Source organism: Anarhichas minor, unplaced genomic scaffold (assembly GCF_050575085.1).
Source record: "Anarhichas minor isolate MPS153535 unplaced genomic scaffold, ASM5057508v1 ptg000020l, whole genome shotgun sequence".
NCBI lineage: Eukaryota > Metazoa > Chordata > Actinopteri > Perciformes > Anarhichadidae > Anarhichas > Anarhichas minor.
In genome coordinates this window covers 3114486-3137289 of record NW_027466466.1, presented here as the reverse complement: position 1 = coordinate 3137289, position 22804 = coordinate 3114486, and the positions used below count along the sequence as shown (strand labels likewise).

Genomic DNA, 22804 nt, shown 5'->3' with positions numbered 1-22804 from the left:
ACAGCATTTAACAGGATTTATTTTTTGACTTTTTGTGGGACAGGTCATTAGGAAAGGCTTTTGTCTTCATTATTTTGTTTCTACAACAGATCTGTTTAAAAACCAAAAGCTAGCAGACAATATTTGTAAAAGCTTTGGCAGGCTGTGACTTGGTTCTAGTAAATCAGCTTCTCAGTGTAGCAAAATGAGCATTTATTTACTAGCAAACAATGCATATTATTTCTTTAAAAAGGTTAACAATGCTCCAATACAATCTAATCAACCACAACCAGAAATGTAGTGAGACAAGAGAATGTTCTGTTTTAGAAAATGTGGCGTAATAGCTGAACAGTATTGCTGTAAAAGCTTTGAACGAAAGTGTCTGAGTGCATGTGAGCACTAATAACTCCCCACAGGAGGACCAATCAGCAGAAATCAAATGATTTTTCAATAAATTCACCTGTAGCTAAGCAATATAAAAGTCATAAAAAACAACAAATACTTTACATCATCACTTACAGCATACCCCTTAAACAATCTGCACCTCTGAAACATGGACTTCCATGAATACACACTCTGACCCTCACCGATCTGAACGTGGTCCGGCCCGATGAGGAAGGGGGTCATCAGGCCCTCCAAGAAGTCTCTGACCCGTCTGAAGTTGGTGCGTCCGATGCTCCAGGAGCCGTCCACCAACAACATGATGTCCGCCGCCGCAGCGCTGTCACACTCAAATCGTTTCCTTGGAGATATACCTTAATAAAAAAAGGAAGCATGAAGCAAATAGTCTTGAACTGATCAGAGGTCAGGAGACTTTAGCTGAAGAGCACTGAAGCGGTTCTCACACATAGTTCCCAATAGATTACTGGGATACCTTTCAGGCACCGCTGGTGATTTTCACTATTCACACATTCAGGAACATTTCCGTCTTGCGCCCTTTCACTCATGCCATGGCAATGAATAGATGGGACATGGGACAGTCCAGCAGATGGCTGTAAAGCAACACTTATGGATGCCAACCGTCATAAAAGTCAACAGAAGAAGAGGAGGCAAGGCTGGAGGTACGTGTACGCGGTGGAAGTCGTCTCTTATTATTTTCAGGAACATGGCGGGCGAGGAGCTAATTTTGTCCGGTGCTAATGTTCTTGTAACGTATTTATTATTCCTTGGCATATATGCCAAATCGTAAACAAGTTGCAGATTCAACGTAACCCTTTATAATGCTCGTCTCTGCAACGTTACTGCGTCTATTCAAAACACAGCTGCACCGCCTTGTACCGTACTTACATCACTTTGTAGTGTTTCTTCCTTTCATTTGTCACCCATCTGTTTATTAAAAGGTAAAAGTATAGTTTTCATTTCAGAAACAGATGGCTTCATGCTTATAGGCAGGCAAAAGGTAGGCGTAGGTGTTAAAATGTGAGCGTAAATACCATGTGTACATGTGTCGACAGGGTGCAGCCATGAAAATGAGTGAGTTCCCATGCATGTGAACGTGTGCTTGCTCCCTTGGATTGTGAGGGAGAGAGAGGAGGATACATATGCCCTGCAGCCGAAACGAGACGGCCTGTCATTATCCTTTCCTTTACACGTCCCTCCCCTGTGAAAACACTGTCATCACATTTCAAACACTGCTCTCATGCCTCTTGTTCATTCACTCATAAGAAGAGCCAAAGGTGATGGTGGCCAGACGTTCTTGAAGATACCCTGCTTACCTTCCTGCTTAAAAGGGAGTTTGCTTCCATCATGTTTTGGTTCATTAAAATAACAAATGTCAGTGTTATGTCATGTTTCCTGACACTGGGGAGCAGAGGTTACCTGTCACCGGTTGGGTAGGGAAGGGTGTCTTCCGGGGTTTCTCCTCGGCTGCTTTGGCCTGTGTGGTCCCCTGCTCCTCCTTATTCTCCACTCTCGAACGATCCCGCTCTTTGTCCTTCTTCCTCTTCCTCTTCTCTTTGGTGGTTTTCTCTTGGGCCTCATCGGGGGGCTGAGAGGGGGTTTCTACTGCTGGGGGCTCTGAAGGAAAGAGCACATCGGTGGGGTTAGATAAAGCGGAGACTGCTTAGGGGCCCAGTTGAGGCTGTACGTGTTACATCGTAAGTAGTTACATCTTTTTCTTTGCCTGATAGATAAAACATCAAACACTGCTCACAATCCCCCAGGCCCACCTTCCTTATCCTCCTTCCATCTTGTTCCAGCTGTTGTTTCCTGTGCTACACCCACTGTTGCCGGGCTGTCATTATTGTGTGTGTATTTGTCTCAAAGCTCTTTGGTGTAGGCGTGTGTAAATGCAGTATACTGTACTTCCTGTACTAGCTTGCTTATATGTGTGGCTTGTCAACGTTTCCAGCCAAATAGCGTTATAATGACAGAGGCCGAGGAAGATCAGATCAGAGAGATCAAGCTCTGTTGTAGGTTTTTATGTTCTATACCAAACAGACATAAACAGTGGGAGATTCATTTTTGGAACAGCCCGTCCTATTTGTCAAACAGGAAAACTTTTCTTGTAATTGATTCAGTCACATCTTCAACTGGAGAGATACATTTTTGGGCTCCGGAGCTTCGGTAGTAATCAACAGTGAATATTGACTTAATATCTTGTAAACAAGCTTAGTAATAATGTATTTTTAGTTTAGAGGGTAGGAGTTAAATTGGTTTCATATTGATTCTCATTATCTCCCTGAGATCTTCCTCACTGTCACAGTGTTTTGTTTCATTTTGAAAAAATAAAAAAATAAATAAAATAAAATCTTACACCAAAGTATGGTTTACATTTTGTTCTGCCTCGTCATTTGCAAGTACCTTCACCATTTCAAGTGTTAATTGTAAAAACAAAACGTTATCATTATGATTTTACATCCTCTATGACTAAATATTCAAGGCTTCGGCCGGGGCAGAGTGACCCAACCTGCAGCGCTCACAGGACCGCACACATGTGCTTTCGTGCCTCGTGTGAACGTTCCTGAGAAGTGCCACCGAGCATCATCTTCAGAGGCACCTTGTGGACAAATCTCATAGACCCACATGATTGGTCGAGGCTTCAAAAACATTTTGAATATACGTTTTTGACTTGACCCCAGTCATCACACGGAAATAATAGTGTTGTTATTACTAGCAGGCACTACCTGTAGTAGCAGCAGCGGCGGTGGTGGTGGTGGGGTCCAGATACAGAATCGTCGGCACGCCCAACAGAGCCTCCGTCACATCGTCCAGGTCTCCTGACCCTGACCCGCCTGGCAACGTCTTCTTCTTCTGCTCTCGACTACCGCTGCGGATCGTTTCCTCCTCCCGCAGACCCTCCACTGGAGGAGGGAATCACATACGAGTTATCAATATCAAGAGTCAATGACGAATGCACAGTGGTGCAGGAAATGTGAGGCTCAAATTTAATAAAAAGAAGCTCCATCAAAATGTCTATGCATGTTTCCAAATCAACTGTAGATATACCAATATACTGCAAATATGAAACACTGTTACCATCTAATAATCACTATCCAATATACAGAAAAATAACTATCCCTCTGCATCTGTTAGAACTCTAAGCCTAGGTTTACAACAAGGGCTATAGGTTTAAAGGTGGGCTACTGCACAGGCCAGGACTTGAACTGAAGCTATGACAAAACATCAACAATTTTATAGATATAGCTCATATATTTGCTAACTGTAACCAACCTCACAGACATTTTAAATGACACCGTTCTCACTAGCATCACACGAGGATGCCTGAAGTGAGTGCACACATTTTCTCACAGATACCAGGGTCAAATAAAATGTTTACTACTGAGTCTTCAGCCATGCTAGCTAAATGGTAACATCAACATGCTAACAGGCTTATTGAACATTGTAAACATGAGTTTATGGTCTCAATCTCCAGTTTAAAGTCTTCTTCAATACAACATGATGTTCTTTTAGTAAATGATGGTCCATTTAGAGTCAAATAGACCATAAAGCAGAGTATGCTTTAGGGCGGGCTTACTGTGATTAACAGGTCGATGCCACTACCAGAGACGTATACGGTGTCTCTACGTCACTCCTCCGCATTCCAAATACGGTAACTTCCGTTCATCGGTTGCAAAAAGCCAAGATGGCGACGGCCATAATCCAAATCACCGAAATCGAGGCTTCAAAATGCCAACCCACAAACCAGTGGGTGACGTCACGATGACTTCGTCCACTTCTTACATACAGTCGATGGCTACAACTAGCAAAGCATTCTCATTATCCATTAAACTGACGATTATTGTTTAGATTAATCGTTTGGTCTATTCATTTTCAGAAAATAGTAAAAAATGTCCTTCCCAGTTTCTCAGACTTCTAGGTGATGTCTTGATATTTTATTTATTTTTATATATTTAAATGTCTTGTTTTGTCAGTCCAAAAAACAAACATATTGAGTTTTGATTAAAAAAAAAGCAGGGAGTCTCATTTTTGCATAAACACTTTAACGATTCATCGATTATCAAAATAGTTGGCGATTATTTTTCCGTCGATCGCCTAATAAAAGATCTACTATTCTGGGGCAGCCCTCTTTTAGTTGATTAATTGACTAATTGGTTGTTTTGGTCTTTGTCAACTAAGATTTCTTTTGTTGATTTTTTTATGCCTTTTCCATACGAAATTACTTACTTCTAAGAAACGTATGAGCACAATAAACACAAGATTTAAAGTGGTGCTTTTGTGTGAATCTTTGTGGAGAAACTCTCCAAACTTTGCAGATATGTTGAATAAATCCACTAATCGATTAGTTGACAAAATGGTACGAGTGTTAGTCGACTAAGAATTGCCGTACTTACTGTCATTTCTGTTGCCCCCCCTGTTACATTTGAGATCAGCGAGGTAACATTGAACATGGTTATGTTACATTACCCCTCTGGCTTAACTGCTTCACCAGATCCTGTTGCTAAATCCTTGCCTGGAGTTAACAGACAAGGTCAACAACAGCAGAGGGAGGAAATAAGTACTGGGCCCAGAGGGCGTTGAAGCAAATGGGAAATGCGACGCATCAGGAAGGAATTCCCATGCTGCCATCATTCCAGAGAGACAGACAGCCGGTGTTGCAAATTTCCAAATTAACATGTTTTTCAGACCTGCCTGGACACGCTCGACTCGACACAGTAACCTACTATCACTTTGCAGCCCGCTCGCAGGCAACCACGGGCTTACATCCACGTAAGACAATCAAATGCCAAACGTGAGGGGGGCTCACAAATCAGGGGGAATCGACAGCCACAGAGCAGTGATGGGATTCACCGCCAGCGCCGTAGGAAAGGGAGATGTCTGAAACAACCTGAGGGACAATAGGGCTGATGCCAATTCCCACACAGACCCTAATCCTCCAGACACAGGTGACGCTTCATCAAAACATCCCCGTTTCCTCAGAAATGACCGGTAATCTCTCCTCTCTGTGAACTGCTCGTCCTACAAACACAGTGTGGGCAGAAAGCCATCACTGACCGTGTTATTATTGCTGGTGAGGTTGCCTTTGTGAGATGTGTTGGTGGGCAGAACCCAGGAACGCGCTGAACTCAAGTAAGTATACACAACGACTTCAAACAAAGCCCACTTTCAGCCTGTAATCCAGCTAGAGTAGTATTTATACCCACTCGCTGTGTGCGTGTGTGTGTGTGTGTACTTGATGGGGTGGGGACTTGGGAGAACCACTGCACACTCCAAGAAAGATTAAGAATGTCAAAAATGCACCCCTTGCTACAATAGGGACTTTGCTGTGTTGCCAAAGTTATCTCACAGTTACCAACTGAGTCAACAGCATGTGTTTTCATCTCTGGTCGACGTTGTGACTCCCACCCAGCCTGTGGATGACGTCCCTCGTTCAATCCCACAAAGAACTGCAGCTTGTTTTTGTGCGGTCCCGTTTATCAGAAGAAAAAATTTAAGGATTGCAGATTCAAATTAAAATCTTACACCATATCACATAAAATGGCCTTTATAGATATGCAGTCATGTTTAAGCTCGCTCATAAACACACACACACACACACACACACAAACGGCCTACCTCATATCTCTACATCACTCCATACCCTACGTCGTCTTTTTCTTTTTACAATACTTCATGTTTCTCTGTCTGTCTACATCTCTGCTTGCTCACTGCACAAACCAGCCTCTTACTTTTTAACTGCATAGTCTTTCTTGCATATCTTAAGATGCTTTACTATTATTACTATTGTTCCAAATATGATGTTGGAAAAATCTTTATGTTGGGAAATAACCCGCAACTCCATAAAGGACTGTTGAACTTCTATATGTCAACAGTCTGTTGCTGTTCACCCACGATGCTTTATGTTGATGATACACTGGCCTCGATAAGCTCTTTGAGGTCACCTCTATCGTCTCTCCTCTCAGCCAACCTTGCTAGTTTCTTACTGGTGAATCGTCGCTTTGCGAGAAGTTTCTCTGTCGTCCCATTGAGCACGAGGACTTGGAGGGCGTATTCCTGACTGGAGTCCAGTCCTGCCACCGTCGCCCGGCCCCGCGTGGTGGTCAGCATCAGCTCGGGCTGTGGCACCTCTGGAACAGACGAGCATTTTGGTTAAGTCTGAAGGGAAAGGCAGGCTTCCTGACATCACCTAAAGTCTTTTTTCCGTCGCTAAAGTATTCAGAATAAGCAGGAGAGAGTTGAGCTGATTTAACTTTATTTCCATTACTACATAACTCATAATGCAGAAGATACAAGACAACACAGCATGCTAATAAAACCATCTCATGCATAAAACAGAATATCATGAATTTAAAAGATACACAAAAAGAGAGCGTCTTTAGCTTCTATACTGTAGGTAATCCTCAGTGAAACGGAATATTTGAGCGCTGTACAGTTACAAGAGGGATGTAAATCATCATCCGCTAAAAAGTGGGCGGGCTCAGAATGTAGCACAACTGGGGCTCCACATACACCTCCCTTTTTGCTCAAAGTTGATATAATTGGTTGGTACCAGCTTACCTAAGCATACTTTATATTTAGTTTTACAGGAAGAAAAGACAATAGGAAGAGATTGATTTTATATATATATTGTTAAATAGGTACACCATATGACCGGGGATGTGATCTAAAAGGGTTAAAAAAAAGAACAGGAATTACAATTCAAGTGTAAGCCTTTTTAATGGAGCAACAAATTGGTCAAAACTTTAAGAGGAAATAAAATGTAATGTGTATAGTTTATAAACATAGAATTGGATTGAATAGATCCGCCAGATATCATTCACCAATCCCCGTTGTTGGTGCATCCCTACTACATAGGAAACTGTAATGCTTTCATATTTTCTACTGGTTTGCCAGCGATTTCAGAGGTAATTTCCCTCTCCTGTGATCATCTCTTTAGTGTCTCATTATTGAGCTGAAGGCTATCACCGCTGCACCGTCTTACAAGATCAGACACCTCCCTCCTAAATGCCGATTCATCAGATTTTGTGACTAACCCAACCACTGTGCTATCGTCAGCAAATTTTAAGATTTCATCCGAGTCAGATAAAGCAGTGGAGAGAGGCCAGCTGGTGTCCATGTTAACATAGCAAACACAGTGTACGATATGTTTCCCTCCTGCCTCAACCTTTCCTATATACCTACAGATATGTTTTTGGTGGTATTTTTTAAATGACAGAAGCCCCCTTTATTCAGCAGCAATATCACCCGTTAACATTGGTACTCTCCTCCGGCAGCCGAATTGAAGCACTTGCATAATGGCCATATAAGCACATTGGGTTATAGAAAAAAATGTCACTCGCATACACTTATAATCAATTATGATCACACCAAGATAACATAGCAAGTAAAAAATACAGTACAGCTATATACATATTCAAATGGTGTCTCCACTTCATTCTTTCTATTGTAAAAGTAAACATCATTTTATTGTAATAGAATATTTTCTGATAAAACACTACCACATGGTGAGTAATAAAGTACTGATCTCCATCCCTCTCCACTTCACAGTCTACTGGCCTCGTGTCTCTGGGTCAGATCCGCTTCTCCTTTCCCAAAGAGATTAAGTTGCAAAAGTCGGCATGTAAACAATAAATAAGTGAACAAAAAGGTCAAAATGTTCCCGCATCATGCTGTAGGTCTAACTGGAGTTATTGGAGTAATATTTTACACTGTAAGAGACAATAAACCTGCTCCAACAGCCACTGAAATACTCTTAATGCATTTTCCAGGATTGTACTGCCTTCCCTCTTTTATCTCATCTACACAACCTTTTCATCCTCTCACTGCCCCCCCCCCCCCCCCGCCCTTGCAGACCCTACACCTCAAGTCTCGTGTTGGATTGAATTCTTCTTCTAAGCCCCCCCCCTCCCTCTCTTTTAGACGTGCCTGGGCTTAGCTGCCCAGTGTGGAATGGGAGATAGGGTGACAGAGGGAAAACAATGTTGAGGAAGAGGTTGATCACAGATTCTTCCTTCCTGCCAGGAGGAGGTGCGGAGAGAGGGAGCTGCGCTCTTATCCAAACCATCACCTGAGAAGCAAGAGGGCTGACACATTCAAGGCAGCCGGGATGACAGTGAGAGGAAAGGCTCTTTCTCACCACGGTTAAATGCCGTTTCCAACTAGAGAAGAGTTGTCACAAAGATGGAAGCGCGCTGTTGTCTAAAACATGACTGCAATGCTGTAGCATGAACATTTCACTTAATTGGAATTAAAGGGGCCTGGGCCAAGTATTGCTAACTTCACCACAGAGAGGAAAGTCTCACCTGAGATGGGTCTCACTCGGACCTTGTAGCCCTGAACGGGTCCGTCAGCCTCCTTCCATTTCATCTGCAGTCTGTCCTCAGACAGGACCGTCAGCTTAAGACGACCTTTACATCCACAGACACAAAAGGAAGAAAACAGAAAGTAAAATTGAGGTTTCATAATGTGTGTGCGTGTTGTCTCGTCGAGGATTTGGGTCAAGAGAGAGAGGACAGCGTGACAGCATGACAGTTGCAGGCCTTTCAAAGATCAAAGAAACAAGCTGTGAAGCTTTCTTCACTCCTCTCCAAGACGGCCGAGCCCGTCTCGCTTCCTTCTCCCCAAATCAAATCCGTCTCTTGTTTCGACTTCATCTACATAATTTCCAGCAGGGGCTTCCCAACAAGCAGAGTCTTTCATGTCTCTGTCCATCCATCCCTCTCTCCAGCTGCCCCTTCATCCATCAAAGCATGCCCTGTCCTCCCGTCTGGTATAGAAACAGGAACAGGACGCTGGTTGGGGACTGGAGGGTCAAAGGTCATGTCAGAGGAACAGCACAGAGTTACAGTGTGTCAGGGTTTAGTATGTACTATGTGGCAGGGTAATAGATGGGGAGGAAGATGGGGGTGCGGAAGCAAAGAAGAACAGCATGAATCATAGAACTTTGTCTTCATCGCTTCTGTGGACGTATGACCCTCAGCACTCAACAGATTATTTTCTGACTAGCATGTATGTGTGTGTGTGTGTGTGTGTGTGTGACTGTGTATTGGGGCCAGGGGCCTCTGGAGGGTCCTCATCTTCTTGGGGGCCTGGCAGCAGATCAGATAGGGTCTGACGGGGATTTAGAGAGACTGAGGTCAAGGTCTTACAGACCCACTAACAACAACAACAACCTTTCCACACAGGCGGGCAGATATGCAGACGAATAGAGTGGCTGTTTTGTACTCACTGGTGAGTAGGACGAGAGCAGCTGGTTGTGGCCATCGTTCTTTAGTTCAGTACTAAAATAATGAGCTCTTTGAGTCTCGCCAAGTGTTTCTTTTTACAAAATGTAGTATAAAGTAACCAGTAAATAAATAGAAATAGCATATAGAAAACGCAAATTCTAAAAAGCCAGTCAAAATGATTGCAAAGCACTGTGATGTATGGAAATTAGCACATTAGGTATTAAGCATATTAACTAATCAATTCATTGATTACATTACAAATATCACATCTTCACAATAATGAAATACGTTTCAGTTTCCAAGTGTATAGCTTGTGTATCAGTGATTGTTTCAGTAGTTTGTGAATATCTGAATGAGCTCTTTACAGTAAGGCTTTGAACATTGGGCCTCCATTTTTGTAATCTTTCATTAAATTTCTCGTACTGTCGTCTGTGAGGTTTGCTCAAGTGCTGCACAAACTTGTCGATAACTGCTCGTCTGATCATAAGCATAATTGACTTCAAATCGCCTGTTTTGCTTTTTATGTGGGGGAGTGTCTTTCACAAAGAAGTCATGAGCGAGTAAAAAGTACAACTCTACCAGCAGACAAAAACTGTGTCAGTATGGTCATACAGAAACAATTAAAAATATGAACAGCACAGCTGCCAACAACGCGTCGTTGGAGCAGAGCTGTACTGTGACAAAGAGGAACAGTTTGACATGAACTTAGAGGCCAAAAACCGTCTTTCTAAAGCGAAGCGGCCCATGAGTAATGGCGCTCTAGAGGATGTGACAGTCACAGAGATAATATATTGTCCTAGCAGCTACTGAAACATGCTGATCTGCTTTAAGGCAAACTACAAGTAACTCTAGCATGATGACCTACTGTAGACATGTGAACATGTATAAACTATTGAGGGGAAGATACACCATAGCAACTGTGGATGCTTGTATTACAATACATTAAATGATTGACTTGTGTGAGACGACATTATCTATGCTAACGATACTGGTTATAGTAATTTACATTGTCTTATAAGATACAGGCAGCTAACAAGCTAGCATTGCCAGCATTGTGTCTCCTTCCAAACAGAATAAAGTAAGGTACTAAATGAAGCTAATTGTAATGCTACATTACCATACATTTTTGCGAGATTGTATGACGTTACGTTTGCTAATGTTACTGGTTATGGTAAAATAATTTATATTTTTTGTGGCACCGCTAACGTAAGCTAACGTTAACTAGCTAGCATCCCCAGAAGTCAGTCTCCTTAACTTACAAAAAAAGAAGGCTATGGCTACTTTCTGTAATAATAATAATAGTGGTATATAGTAGGTCTACACCATAGATGACCAAAATAGCATTAAAGAGGCGCTTTATGGTACTACTGTTTTAGCAAAGATAACGATTTGCCAAATGTAGCTGTTAACTAAAAGATATCGACCACCCCAAGGCTAGCATTAACTACAACAACACAACACAGATGTTTATCTAGACCCCACCATCATCTTTAGCTGTGTACGAGACATACTCTCCTATTAGTAGTAATCAAAAGGTTATACATTTGGTTATTTAAATTAGTCTACCTTGGCCATGGACCCCTGAGGACAGCAGCAGCAAGACACTGAGCAGGAAACACAGCATGAGCCAGAAAGATGATGATGAAGCAAGGAGGTGAGGAGACATGAGTGGAACCTAGAAACATGAAATATTCCACATACTTATTAATTTATATACATTTATTAATTTACTCATATATATATATATATATATATATATATATATATATATATATATATATAGTAGTCAATTTACTCAGTGTAACAGAATAGGTTTCATGCCAGTTTTCTTTCCCATGGGAACTGTTTTATGGCTGACTCAGACCCCAGGTGCTTCAGGGCTGGTCCCCACTAGAGACCTTAAGCTTCACACAGCTAATGGCACACACAAGGCTGTAACGTTAACAGACACGCAGCACTTTAGGAGGCCATAAAACCAACACACCTCACTCTGAGCTCAAACATCTGCACTAAATGTGCACTAAATGCCTCCAATTCTGTATCATTCGACTGCATGTAGCACATCATGAGAACGTTTGATGCTTATTCTATCATACAGACAGATTATTTGCAATCTTGGGTTTTTGAATACTATCTTTACAGTTGTTTAGTCCTCGACCTCATGATTAGGTATTATTTGAATTTGGTGCGGTACCAAAAGGTTAAATGACCACAGCCATGACCATTTTCTATTTCAAAGACCTGACTCCAACAAGACAAAGCTAAATGTACTCTAAACGTTTTGAAAAAAAAAAAAAAAAAAGAAGGTTTAAATGCCGAGAGAAGATTTTTTCAAGCTGTGTAGGCAGATGGCCTTTAGGAAACAAGGGCAAAATCTCTGATATTTGTTCTTTGTGGATAAGAACATTGGTCAACAAAATGCAAGTTATACTACACAAGTAACGGTCTGGTAGCACAGCTATCATACTACAGTTCACAGACTTGTGATGTCCAGACAAGTGATTATAAAAACGATCCAAGGTTTGGTTAAGTAAGGGACTCAGTATGAAATTGGGAAAGGGGGAAGCAATGACAGATGAGGACAAACATAAACAAGTGTGTAACATTTGCTGAATGTGAAACGTGCTGTCTGCTCAGTAAAACTCTATCATGTCACAATATGGAGTAACTTCTGCTGGAAGTCAAGTTTGAATGTTTGTCACAGATTAAATCTGACCTATCCATCAAATTCTGTTTTTGTATGTTAAATATGTCATTCCACATTTTTGCTTTATTTATTTGCTTTATTTCAGATTGTATTTAAGACTTACTACTAATATTTTAGACCTCGTGACTCGACTCACTGACGTGAGTTTGAGAGAAGCTTCCATCCTGCCTAAAGGCTTTTCAGACTTCCCAATATCCAGCCGTCATATTTAGTATGTGACATAACCGCAGAGCTCTTTTTTGTATGTTTTCTCATGTTTCACATGTACCTGCTTGCCCGAATGTTGCCAAGTCTGAGTTTATACTGTGCTTGAGCCGCGTGCCGCGCGTGTCTTTCTCCCTGCCTGTCAGACTGAGAGGAGAAGATGGGCATTGTTATACAATGTCTTTTTTTCCTCTGCGCATTGGGGGGTGAAAGGTGTATTCATTATTAAACACTGATGTAGTTATGTTATCTTATACTGTGAATTAAAGTGGTATCAAGTCAGCGCCATCATTCGCTTATTGAAGCCTTTAGGCCACTTGAGTGCCCTTCGAGTGACCTCACCAGGAAAAAATGACAGCACGTAACATACCCTGAACTCCAATAAACCTTGCCAGTACCCAGGTGGCCTACTGACGAACCAATAGAGTAAAACATGTGCAACATTCAATGGACTTAACAAATATTTTCTTGTGTCTTAGTTTATTTTGAGCTCATTAATGTCGTAACGCTGCTGGCCAGGGATGTAGTGGGTATTCATTACAGTTGATAACAGCAGTCCTCGTCACACTTACATAAAGAGGCTTGCGCTGACTTAAATAAGACCAGATATAGTACACACACATACATGTAAAGGACGTATGACAGTGACGTCACCTACTGCTATGTGATTAAGCAATTAGTCGCTGGAGGCAGTAATTAATGATTGACGCAATGCATTGTTGTCATTTCATATCCGCGTAACGTTACATTAGCTTGTAGTTAACTGCAATGCACAAAAGCGAATCAATTGTAACTTTTGATATAATACAGTCACATCTTTTTTTTTTTTATATTAACATATAAACCGAGCCCCCTTACTCAGGTAGGCTATTTTACAACAGTTTTGAACAATAGACGGCAACTAAACTTTCAACGCCAGCAGTCGTTTACCTGAGAACCACAGGACGACAAAAACACACAATGGTACAACAACCTTTTTCTCGCCTTCTCCGAGGAGCCAGGTGAGGTCTTACCTGGCGGTTAGGCGAGTCCACGTTATTCCTTCAGAGAGACTCCACACGGCATACCAGAGGTGGGATGTCAACACGCACCAGTTCCGCTAAACTGTGAGGCCAGCTTCCCTGCTACATCAGGTTGTATCTGAACTCCTGCGGGTGAAATCCGAGAAGCAAGGCGCTCCCGCTGCTCCGGCGTGGGCGTGGCTCTCCGGAGAAGGCTATAAAAGCCTCTACAGAGCAGACAAGGCCAGTGTGAAGCGTACTGGTTTAGAAGCACGGCCACGCTTGTTGCCTGAGTCCCGTGCCATTTACAGGACGTGATCCCTCGCATAGAACTTACGCTACAGTACGTGTAATGAGGTTGTCACGTGAACAAAATGCACTCCATCAGTGAAAAGGTTGCAGAGAACACTAGTATCTCAGACACTTATTTTTTCCATGAAGACTAATATGCTCAAATAATTTCCAAACAGCTGTGCTGGAACGTGACCATGCTCCCAGGCTAAACTACAGGAATAGGCTGGCAGGTCAACCAGGTGCAAGGCTTGTAATAAAGAAGTTATTTGTGTAACTTTCTTACAGTGAGCAGAAGCATGGCTGTCTAATCACAGCATAGATACCACCTCTAGGTCGAAGACATTTATTACTATCAGATGTATTCTGAAATGAAACATGACTTTTCTTTTTTTAACTCTTCACTTTATTTCTCAATGTATTGCAACAATGCTGCATTTTTACAGAAAAACAGTCAACAAATGTGACTCATTAGATGGCTTCAAGCACTTCAGCTACATAGTCACAGATTAAATTATGATGGATTTTGAAAATAGCTCTTTAACGTAGTCCTCTTGATTGCTGTGATGTAAACAAGGCACATTAAGGTATTTATAGTAATGATAATTATACATCACAGCTTTTCAATTGATGAGCAGAACGGCTGGAGTCCATTTAAATTCGATTCTGTGAATAGTCTCCAACCCTGCAGCGCATTACTTGAATTAAAGCTAGGGCTAGCAATCTTCTTCAAAACATTTTTTTGCTACAATTGTTAAAATTCTCTTTACATCCAGACAACAAACAATGAAACAAATACTCTGACAAAAAACAAATCCTGTATCTTTGGCTGTCATAGGACTGTAATAACTACCTTCCTGCCTTGAACTCATTGCGAGTCACCTGATTCCTCCTCACGCTGCTAGCTTCACAGCTGTGGGTGCCAACAGCAGCCGGCTAGCCCCAACACCAAGACACACACCATAAAATCACATTCTAAGGGCGTTTCTGCCGCCAAACCCGCTGTTAATTAATTGGACTTTAAAATGAATCAGCAATTTATTTAATAATACAATTATCTTTTAAATGTAATTTTTCAAGCAAAAAGGCCAAACATTCTCTTATTTATTTGCTTCTAAAAAATGTTTTCCTCTTTTCTTTGTCTTGTGTGATGGTACCTGATGATCTTTGGGTTTTAGACTGTTGGTTGAACATAACATGTAACTCGAGGACCTGAACTTAGGGTTTAGAAAATTGTGATGGGCAATTTCTTTTTTGTGTTTTTATTCTGGGATTTGTTTGAGACAATTGCTTTTTTATTTAAATCAAGAAACTGACCAGACACCTTATTAAACAGTTTCTACATTTGTCCGTCAGTTTCCTAACAGCCTATTCTGTAGGGGCCTGTGCTGCTTAACAAGAATGCTATAAACACACATATGTATGTATAGAGGCATATAGAACAAAGTGTGAAGATAGTCCCACCGTGTGACAAGGACCTAGCAAAGAAAAATGACTTACTACAATTCAAGGTGTCAAAGTGTCCCTTTAACGCCCTCTCTCTCCCAACATACATCATACTTTGCTGACACTCGGATGTATTAGCTACATTTTCAAAGCTCCCTTAAGGCAAAAGAGCATAACTTGTGTCAAGTCCAGAGATAATGTACAGCTACATTACGAGGCCCAGTCCTGGCCCGAAGACATGATCGGTGGAAGAAAAGAGAAACAGCTGAGGAGACTGTTCCCTCTTCTGGTGGCAGTGTGTCCCAACAGTTCTTTAGACGCTCCAAAGCTTTGACGCCACGGTTCAAACCATCTGATGGGACAGCTGTAAAGGAGGGAGTAGTATGAAGACGGGCTAGACTTCAGTGGCCCATATCCTCAGTGCAGAAAGATTTCCTGTTCCTCGTCTTCGTCGTTGTATTCTGCAGCCAAATCGCCTCTGTCGTCTCCGTTCTGCCGCAGTAATGGAAACTCAAGCTCTGGACTCTTACTGTTGAGCTGCCTTAAAGACGGTCCCTTATCTGATGGAAAATATCACAAAATAGACATCAATAGCATCTCTTCTTTCAAGCATCACTGTGCAGAATGATGTAGGTGCCGAGTTTGACGAACAGAACAACATCACCAGCCAGTCTGAGTCCGATTCTGTTCATTTTGTGTAACGTTAGCATGATGACACGCTGGAACTAGCAAGCAAATGTTAGCTAGCTAACTAGCCAGCTGCTAAATGAGAAAAATGAAATAACTCAATGCTTCATCCACACACTCGACTTCATCTCAGAATTGGCCTTTCAAGATTAGGGTTGATCGTAATACAACAGTATTACGATCAACAACAATAACACTTACTTTTGGAATAGTATGTCTTGATTCCTACGTGCAGTGAAATGCCACACAGACACATGGTGAATCCCAGCCAATTAAGCATGCTCATTTTGTCTCCCATCAGAGCTGCTGCCAAAAGCAGAGTACACACCTCCTACAGGAAGACAAGACAATACACGGAATGAAAGAAAGGGTCCATTAGATAAGTCTCAACAAGTAGAAGTCACATGAGGCTTTGCAAAGATGTAGAGCTCTTCATGCAGCCGAAAACAAAGGTGGTTGGAAAGATTTAAAAAATGGCCTCAGCTAAAGCAGAGCTGCTAACATTTCAAAGCATGTCTAATTCGATTAAAGCTGACCCTGAAACTTCGAACTTAAATGTGTGTATAGCCTTCCATAAGCATCAAAAACTCACTTATCAAACTAAGGTGTGTCATGTTCTCTAGCTGTGTTGGCTTCGTTTGACCGACTGATTCAAAAAGAAAGTCATCCTACGCACAATAACAAAGTACCTTAAAGATCCCTGATATGGATAACGTGAGGCTGGAGGTCCGAGAGACGAGCAGGAACTCTGAGAAGCCCAAACCGAAGGCCAGCAAGCCGCCGATGCTCAGTGTGACGACCGTATACAGGACAGGCTGGAGCTCCGTCACCCGGAATAACTTCTCTGAGGTACTGAGGCTCAGCCCTGGAAACAAGGCAGAAATCTACAATGATGGTTCCATGAGTTGGTTACATGTTTATTTATGTCCTCTCATATTCCAGGATCAACTTAATTTAAGAGCTTATATACAGTAAGACAGACACTGCTAGCACTGCTTGAAACAATCATGGTTTACATATAAACTTGTGACGATACATTGGAAAAGACAAGCGGCTGAGAGAAGCATCTTCAGCATGCAATGTCAAGCTGATGGAACGCAGTTTGTGTCACAAATAGTCTGATATAGAGTCATCGTTGGATTAAGGTGTTCATAAGACTCCCCTGTGGTAGTGTGACTAATATGACACTACCCTACATATCTTTGTGGTTCAGTCATCCTATGAACATAATCGCATTTACACACTCAGGGTATGATGTTTACTCAGGCTCCGCCTCACTCTGGTAACTGCCGCGAAATCACATTATGCACATTACGATTATTGGAGCGCAAAGAAATGTAGCTGAGAAATGATGTGCAGCTCCTTGTTACATTGGCTATCCAGCGTGGAAAGCAAGAGTAAAGAAATGTAAGAATATCTGATGTTCAAGGCTCCGTCTTAATACCCACACTTTAAGAGTAGTAGGTAGTTGTGTGCCACCTCTGAACAAAAATGCCAACATGCATTAGACTAAACCCACAGGTGATGCACCCTCTGATTGCACTGCGTGCTTCTGCGTCCTTTTTCACAGAGGACATTTTGACTTGTCACAGCAGGAAAAGCACTAGTCTTACTGATACCATCAGCCATGGCTCTATTCTGCTCCAGAATCCCGATAAGCCAGCACAAACAAGCAGCAAGGAGTGGTGCATGGAGTACTTCAAGGGTGCTCTGGCACCTGTAGTTCGCTTTATTTGTTCCGGACCAAATGAAACAAAATGGGACCTGTCCACACTGACTTTTTACAAAGGGGCAGAGAGGAGTAAACACACACTGACAGGTAATTGAGCGGTAATAGAAGTTCATGCAGCAACGTATTTATGTTCGTTGGTGTAACAAAGAGCCCACGAAGGCATCGCTGAATATAAGCATTATATTATTAGACTGCAAATGTTATTAATAATGGCCGATAGGACGAAAAGGTGGCGTCTTGTACAGTAATGATGGGGGGCTTCTTACATCGCCGTCACACACATTTTAATGGACTTAATGAGCGGACAAATATTAAATATCAAATCACCAACAACATTTATCAGCAATGTTGATAAATGTTCTCCAACAGAGGCCATTCAAAATAATATTCTCTTATGCACAGTGAGCTCGACTGAGTCACGGGAAAGCCTCACTGGTCAAACATGTCCTAGTAAGCCCTGATAAACACTTGGGAGCTGTTGACTATTACTGGCAGCACATCACACAGGAAGGCACTTGACTATTTGCATATAATGTAGGTGTGGGTATTGGGACAGACCGTTATTATGAGGATAAAATGACCACTAGTCCGTACAGGGGGGTCTACGACATCTTGAGTGATCTCGATCATGAGTTTTAGCTTACTGCAGTGACAAGAGATGAGAGACCACCAGCCACAGATTAAGACTAAACTCACCTTCGTTATACAGGAAGAGGGGAAAGAGGCCGATGAACATGAGAGGTTGCAGGTGGTACAAAGTGTCTATTGGGTTCTGAAGGCCTGGTGGGGAGCACAGCATGAAAAAGAAGATGGAAGAGGAGGAACATGTGGTTATAAACTTTTGAAGAAGTCACGGCAAAACATTGATGTCTTCTCTTTGCTGTGTGTTGAATACGCTGTTTCAATCGGGGCGATATTTAGCAACCTATTCATCATTTTTGATTTGGATACTGTGGAGCATCTTTCAAAGGTTTCCCAGGAAGCCATCAATTCATTCATTCATTCATTCATTCAAGGTGAGCCATGCATATCTCAAAGTGACTGGAAATAGAGTAGTGGTGGGATTAAAGTGTTTACTCAACAGCTAAAATGTCGTCATACTGTACACAGTCATGATTTTTTTCAGTTTTAATCAGAATTGCCACTTTCAAATGTTTCAAAAGGAAGTGGTTTGTTAATTTTTTCACTTTATTATGAATTGATTGTCGTATTTGAAGTTAGCTGTTTGTGTGGCTAAAATGTCCACAAGCAAAGCAACCATAACAGGACTGCTCCACATATATTCATCATTTTCAATAAGGCAGCGGCTGAACACTGACCCAGCTCTGCTTTCTGCATGAGGACCTGCGTGAGGGTCCAGCGGATCCCGCCTATGAAGGACGCCAGCAGCACCAAGGTGAAGCCCTCGAGGTTGAACTGGGTCGACTCAAATGTAAACATAAACAGACCACTGGAGATCAGCAGGACCACTAGGATCAGGAATGGGTTCTGGTCAAAAGGGACGGAACAGAGAGAGAGAGAGAGAGAGACGGTGAGACACGGCAGGAGAAAAGAATGGACGATGACAAAATGATGTGAAGTCCAGGAAAAAGCACAGGGAATAGAAAGTAACAGGAGAAATGTAAAAAAAAAAAAAAGAAGATAAAAAGGTTGAAAAGACACAGATGGATAGAAATAACAAAGTTAAAGATATATTAAATGTGACCATATTTGTGACTATCATGTAGACCTTTTATTATAGTACATGCATTACGTTTTATATTTGTATAAAAGATTTTGAGCAGGCTTTTCAGTGATGCAACACGTCCTTTGGCTGCCATGTTGGCGTTCCTTAGCTCTCTTCTGTTACTGAATTTCCCACTAATAATGTGATCAGTTTAGCTTCTATTAACCAATTAGCCAGACATCCCAAACAAGTTTGCAAGTCCTGCTAATGACCCTTTTATGTTAAATGAATGCGTCCCTTTAAACATTACTCACATTACAGACGGCAGAAGGAACCTGTATTTGAGCTGTGTGTTGCGTCTTCTCATAAAAGTCTAAAATAAAACATTTTACGTTCAAAAAGTGCGCTACTAGCGATGAAGGAGCCCCAATTCTCTCCTCACCGAACAAACAACTTGCGCTTATTTTAGTTATCCAACTATATTTTAGAATAAGAATGACACAGATATCACAGACAAAAGAAAATCACGAGGTTCCTCGTAGAACCATTAGGTCCACACAGCAGAAAATTATCCTAACGGTCCTATTTTCTCTGTGGTACTGTAATCATTATAATCAGGGCAGCAACAGGATATATTTATAATTTCTTGTGGCCCTTTTTGTTTCCTATGTCAGGGTGTGCGGCGACAAGCTGTTACGGTTCAGGTCATCATTGCTGAATGAGCTTAATACCACTACTTGAAACCCTCTCATGTAAGTTTGCTCACGGATTATAGAGATTAAATGACCTGATACACTTTTAGGTAATGAGCGAGCTGTGCTCAGTTAAATGTGAGTGCAATGACGGAACTATTTCACGTCACTAGAAAGATTGGTTTAGTTTGGGCTTTGTCTTGTCAACACATTATTTGGACACAATGTAGCTGAAGTTTTAGGTCACTCACCGGCTCCTCTAGTTTAAAAACCAGAGAGAAAAATAGGATAAAGAGCACTGCTGAAGACTTGGTCATGGTGTACCTGGAATGATACAAAATGAGAGCCACACAAAAGAATGGAACAATCCAATAACTGGGTAAATACAATACTGATAACCTTAAGTTTGTCAGTTCATATTGAAGTGAACTTCTATTAAAATAAAGGCTGAGCGACTAACTTACAAGCTAATGGTGATGAAGAGGAAGCTCCAGTTGGAAAGTCCAATATCCAATGCTGTTGCCAAGGCTGGGGACAGAATTTAGGACTTTTAGCAGACAACAGACCTTGTAATAAATTATGTTCTTGTATCACTATGTTGCAACTATGGATTGTGAATAACAAGATAGTGATCAAAGATGAAAAGAGATGCTTTGTAATAGTTCAAAATGACACATTTAACTGAATAACAGTGAAACCTACTAATTTAGGCTTTAAACTGGAGAACATGATGGGCTATTTGCAGATTAAAGGCAAAACAGAAAATGGGTCATCCAGTCCAAAGTGTCTGGACTCTTCAACTATCCCCTCAGCTGTGATATAATGTTTCTATCAAAGTGGACTTCAGTCAAGGTACTCTTCACTGAAAGCTTGGTCAGTGAGTGAAGGCGATACGAGCTGACTATCTGTTCCCTTTTCTCATGTTTGTTCTCTGAAGACTTTGTGTTTTCTTCAGTTGGGTGAAACTCTCCCGTGCGATCTCACCTGTGGGAGCCACCTTACGGAGGTAGTCCTTCCAGCTCATAATGATGCGGGGTTTCCCTGTCCAGCACATCATGGCCTGTCGCGTCAGGGCCGACAGGCAGAAGTTGATGGTGAGGTGAACTAAGGTCATGAAGAGGGGATAGTGGAAGCCCTAAAAAGAGACAAACGGACAGGGTCACCTAGGATGGCCTGGCGGAGGTAGATGGTCTCAGTGTGTCAGGGTTCTCTCTCAAGGTCCTGCACCCTGAGACACCCTGAGACACTGGGAGATGACCGAGTTAATACGTCCCCCCCCCAGACACAAACACTATATGTATCATGTTTGCATTAATCATCCCATGGAAATCCATGCCTGGCCTGTGCAGAGGAACAGTCTTACTGCTGGGAAAATCATAAGTGCTTTAAGAACCCGTTCACTTACCGTCATCAGCCATTTGTTATAGAAGGTGATGCCTATAGAGAAGACATAGTAAAAAAGAACTAATCCAACAGTGCGAAGCCCCCGGCAGATGAACTGGACAGGGCACGCCATCCAGGGCTGCCAGCCGGGATCAGCGGTCCAGAAAAGACCGCTACCTTAGAGAGGTCATCTCCGAACTGCATCTGCACCCCTTCCTAACACCCATAGCAGACTGCTTTAAGAGTGGGAGGGACACAGTGTGGAGGAGAAGAGAGGAGGAAGTGGAGAGAGAGAGAAACGAGGTTAGGGTTTGGTTTCATTGGTGTATAGTAATTAACCTACTCAGCAGAATAGCTGAGTTACAGACCAGCCAGCTGCAATGTCAGCTGAATTGCAACATGTTAGCTCCGGTTTGACAACCACCATCAGTAAAGTTATAGCCGTTAAAAGCACGATGTTAACCACCGTTAGCCAACAAATTAGTTTGAAACATGAGTGACTTAATGTATAGTATTAATTAGACAGCAGTAGGTAATGAGCTCAGAGGCCAGCAGCAAAGGTATCAGTGTCACTCACCAGATGGTTGCTTCGCTAAGTTTGACAGGTCCAATTGTTTACGAACTAACGTCAGCTGTTTACCACCATTAGTTAGCATTAGCTAGCCTGTTGTGTAAAACAATATTGCATTGTTGACGAAACGTTAATTAACGCTGGCTTACTCTAAAATGAATAAATACGTAATTAGTTATTGACGTTGAAAGTATACGCTCGCGCTCTGCAACTGGTGACAGTGCGTTCCGTTACGTGTCAGTTTTGGTGACGCCCACACACTGAACTCCATTGATCAAACTCCCCACTCGTCGTGGCCTTGTTTATTTCTCATCTACAAGTCACGTGTATTTTAAGCTACGACCTTGCTCGAATCAGTGTGAACCATTCTTTAAGTCGGCATCCAACTGAGCCCGCACAGAAGTAGTATCATTTAATATATTTGGACTTTTCCGTTTTAGTTGCAATTGCCCGCTTCCTACGGTATTTATGGAGTTTTACACTAAAACAATCCGCACCCAAGCGCCAACAATCTGTGAAGATGTGGTTCAATCAAGTGTACACACACGCAGACTAGTTAGTGGATTTACAATGTGCTAGACGGTGAGCGACACACACGCATTATGTTAAATTGTCACCTTTTTAAACTGAGTTTGGCATTTCTGTGCCTCCAAACATTATAGCGCGTGCAAGCAGCGGAGAAAAAGCGGAAGAGAGAATGTGCTGTTAGATACACCTACCGTCAGTCGTGTTGCTTAATATGGCTGAGTAACGTTATGCAGAAATGACTCGGCGGATAACAGAGTTAAAGGGAATTAACCGTAAGGGGGCAGTGTCTTC

At 42.0% G+C, this 22804-nt stretch overlaps 2 protein-coding genes across 5 annotated transcripts in view; both read right to left on the bottom strand.

The window, feature by feature from the left end:
* Positions 1-11271, bottom strand: part of LOC142954407 (collagen alpha-1(XX) chain-like) — a 30858-nt gene extending 19587 nt beyond the window's left edge. Inside the window, exons 1-6 of the mRNA XM_076095387.1 lie at positions 11172-11271; positions 8682-8786; positions 6363-6506; positions 3105-3281; positions 1798-1995; positions 567-734 (exon numbers count right to left, since the gene is read on the bottom strand). Coding sequence (XP_075951502.1) covers positions 567-734; positions 1798-1995; positions 3105-3281; positions 6363-6506; positions 8682-8786; positions 11172-11271 — 892 coding nt within the window. The remainder of the gene's footprint in view (positions 1-566; positions 735-1797; positions 1996-3104; positions 3282-6362; positions 6507-8681; positions 8787-11171) is intronic.
* Positions 11272-14191: 2920 nt separating this feature from the next.
* On the bottom strand, positions 14192-22789 carry LOC142954408 (solute carrier family 35 member C2-like). 4 transcript variants are annotated; one of them, XM_076095388.1, is made up of 10 exons: positions 22705-22789; positions 21437-21650; positions 21016-21166; positions 20496-20559; positions 20283-20355; positions 18993-19161; positions 18370-18453; positions 16631-16806; positions 16143-16272; positions 14192-15814 (listed from the first exon to the last, which is right to left on the bottom strand). In XM_076095388.1, the coding sequence occupies exons 2-10, from the start codon at positions 21545-21547 to the stop codon at positions 15672-15674; spliced, it is 1101 nt and encodes a 366-aa protein (XP_075951503.1). In that variant the 5' UTR covers positions 21548-21650; positions 22705-22789; the 3' UTR covers positions 14192-15671. The 4 variants fall into 4 exon arrangements, with proteins under 4 accessions (XP_075951503.1, XP_075951505.1, XP_075951504.1 ...); XM_076095390.1 differs by having other exon boundaries at positions 21437-21647; positions 22705-22779; XM_076095389.1 differs by lacking the exon at positions 22705-22789 and adding an exon at positions 21992-22647.
* Positions 22790-22804: the final 15 nt, after the last annotated feature.

Coding starts and splice junctions, on each gene's coding strand:
- LOC142954408 (XM_076095388.1), bottom strand. CDS start 21,547: ATGGCGTGCCCTGTCCAGTTCATCTGCCGGGGGCTTCGCACTGTTGGA. Junction 19,162..20,282: donor TTTTTAAACTAGAGGAGCCG/GTGAGTGACCTA, acceptor CCTTTTGACCAG/AACCCATTCCTGATCCTAGT. Junction 16,807..18,369: donor CCTCTTCCTGTATAACGAAG/GTGAGTTTAGTC, acceptor CCTTGTTTCCAG/GGCTGAGCCTCAGTACCTCA.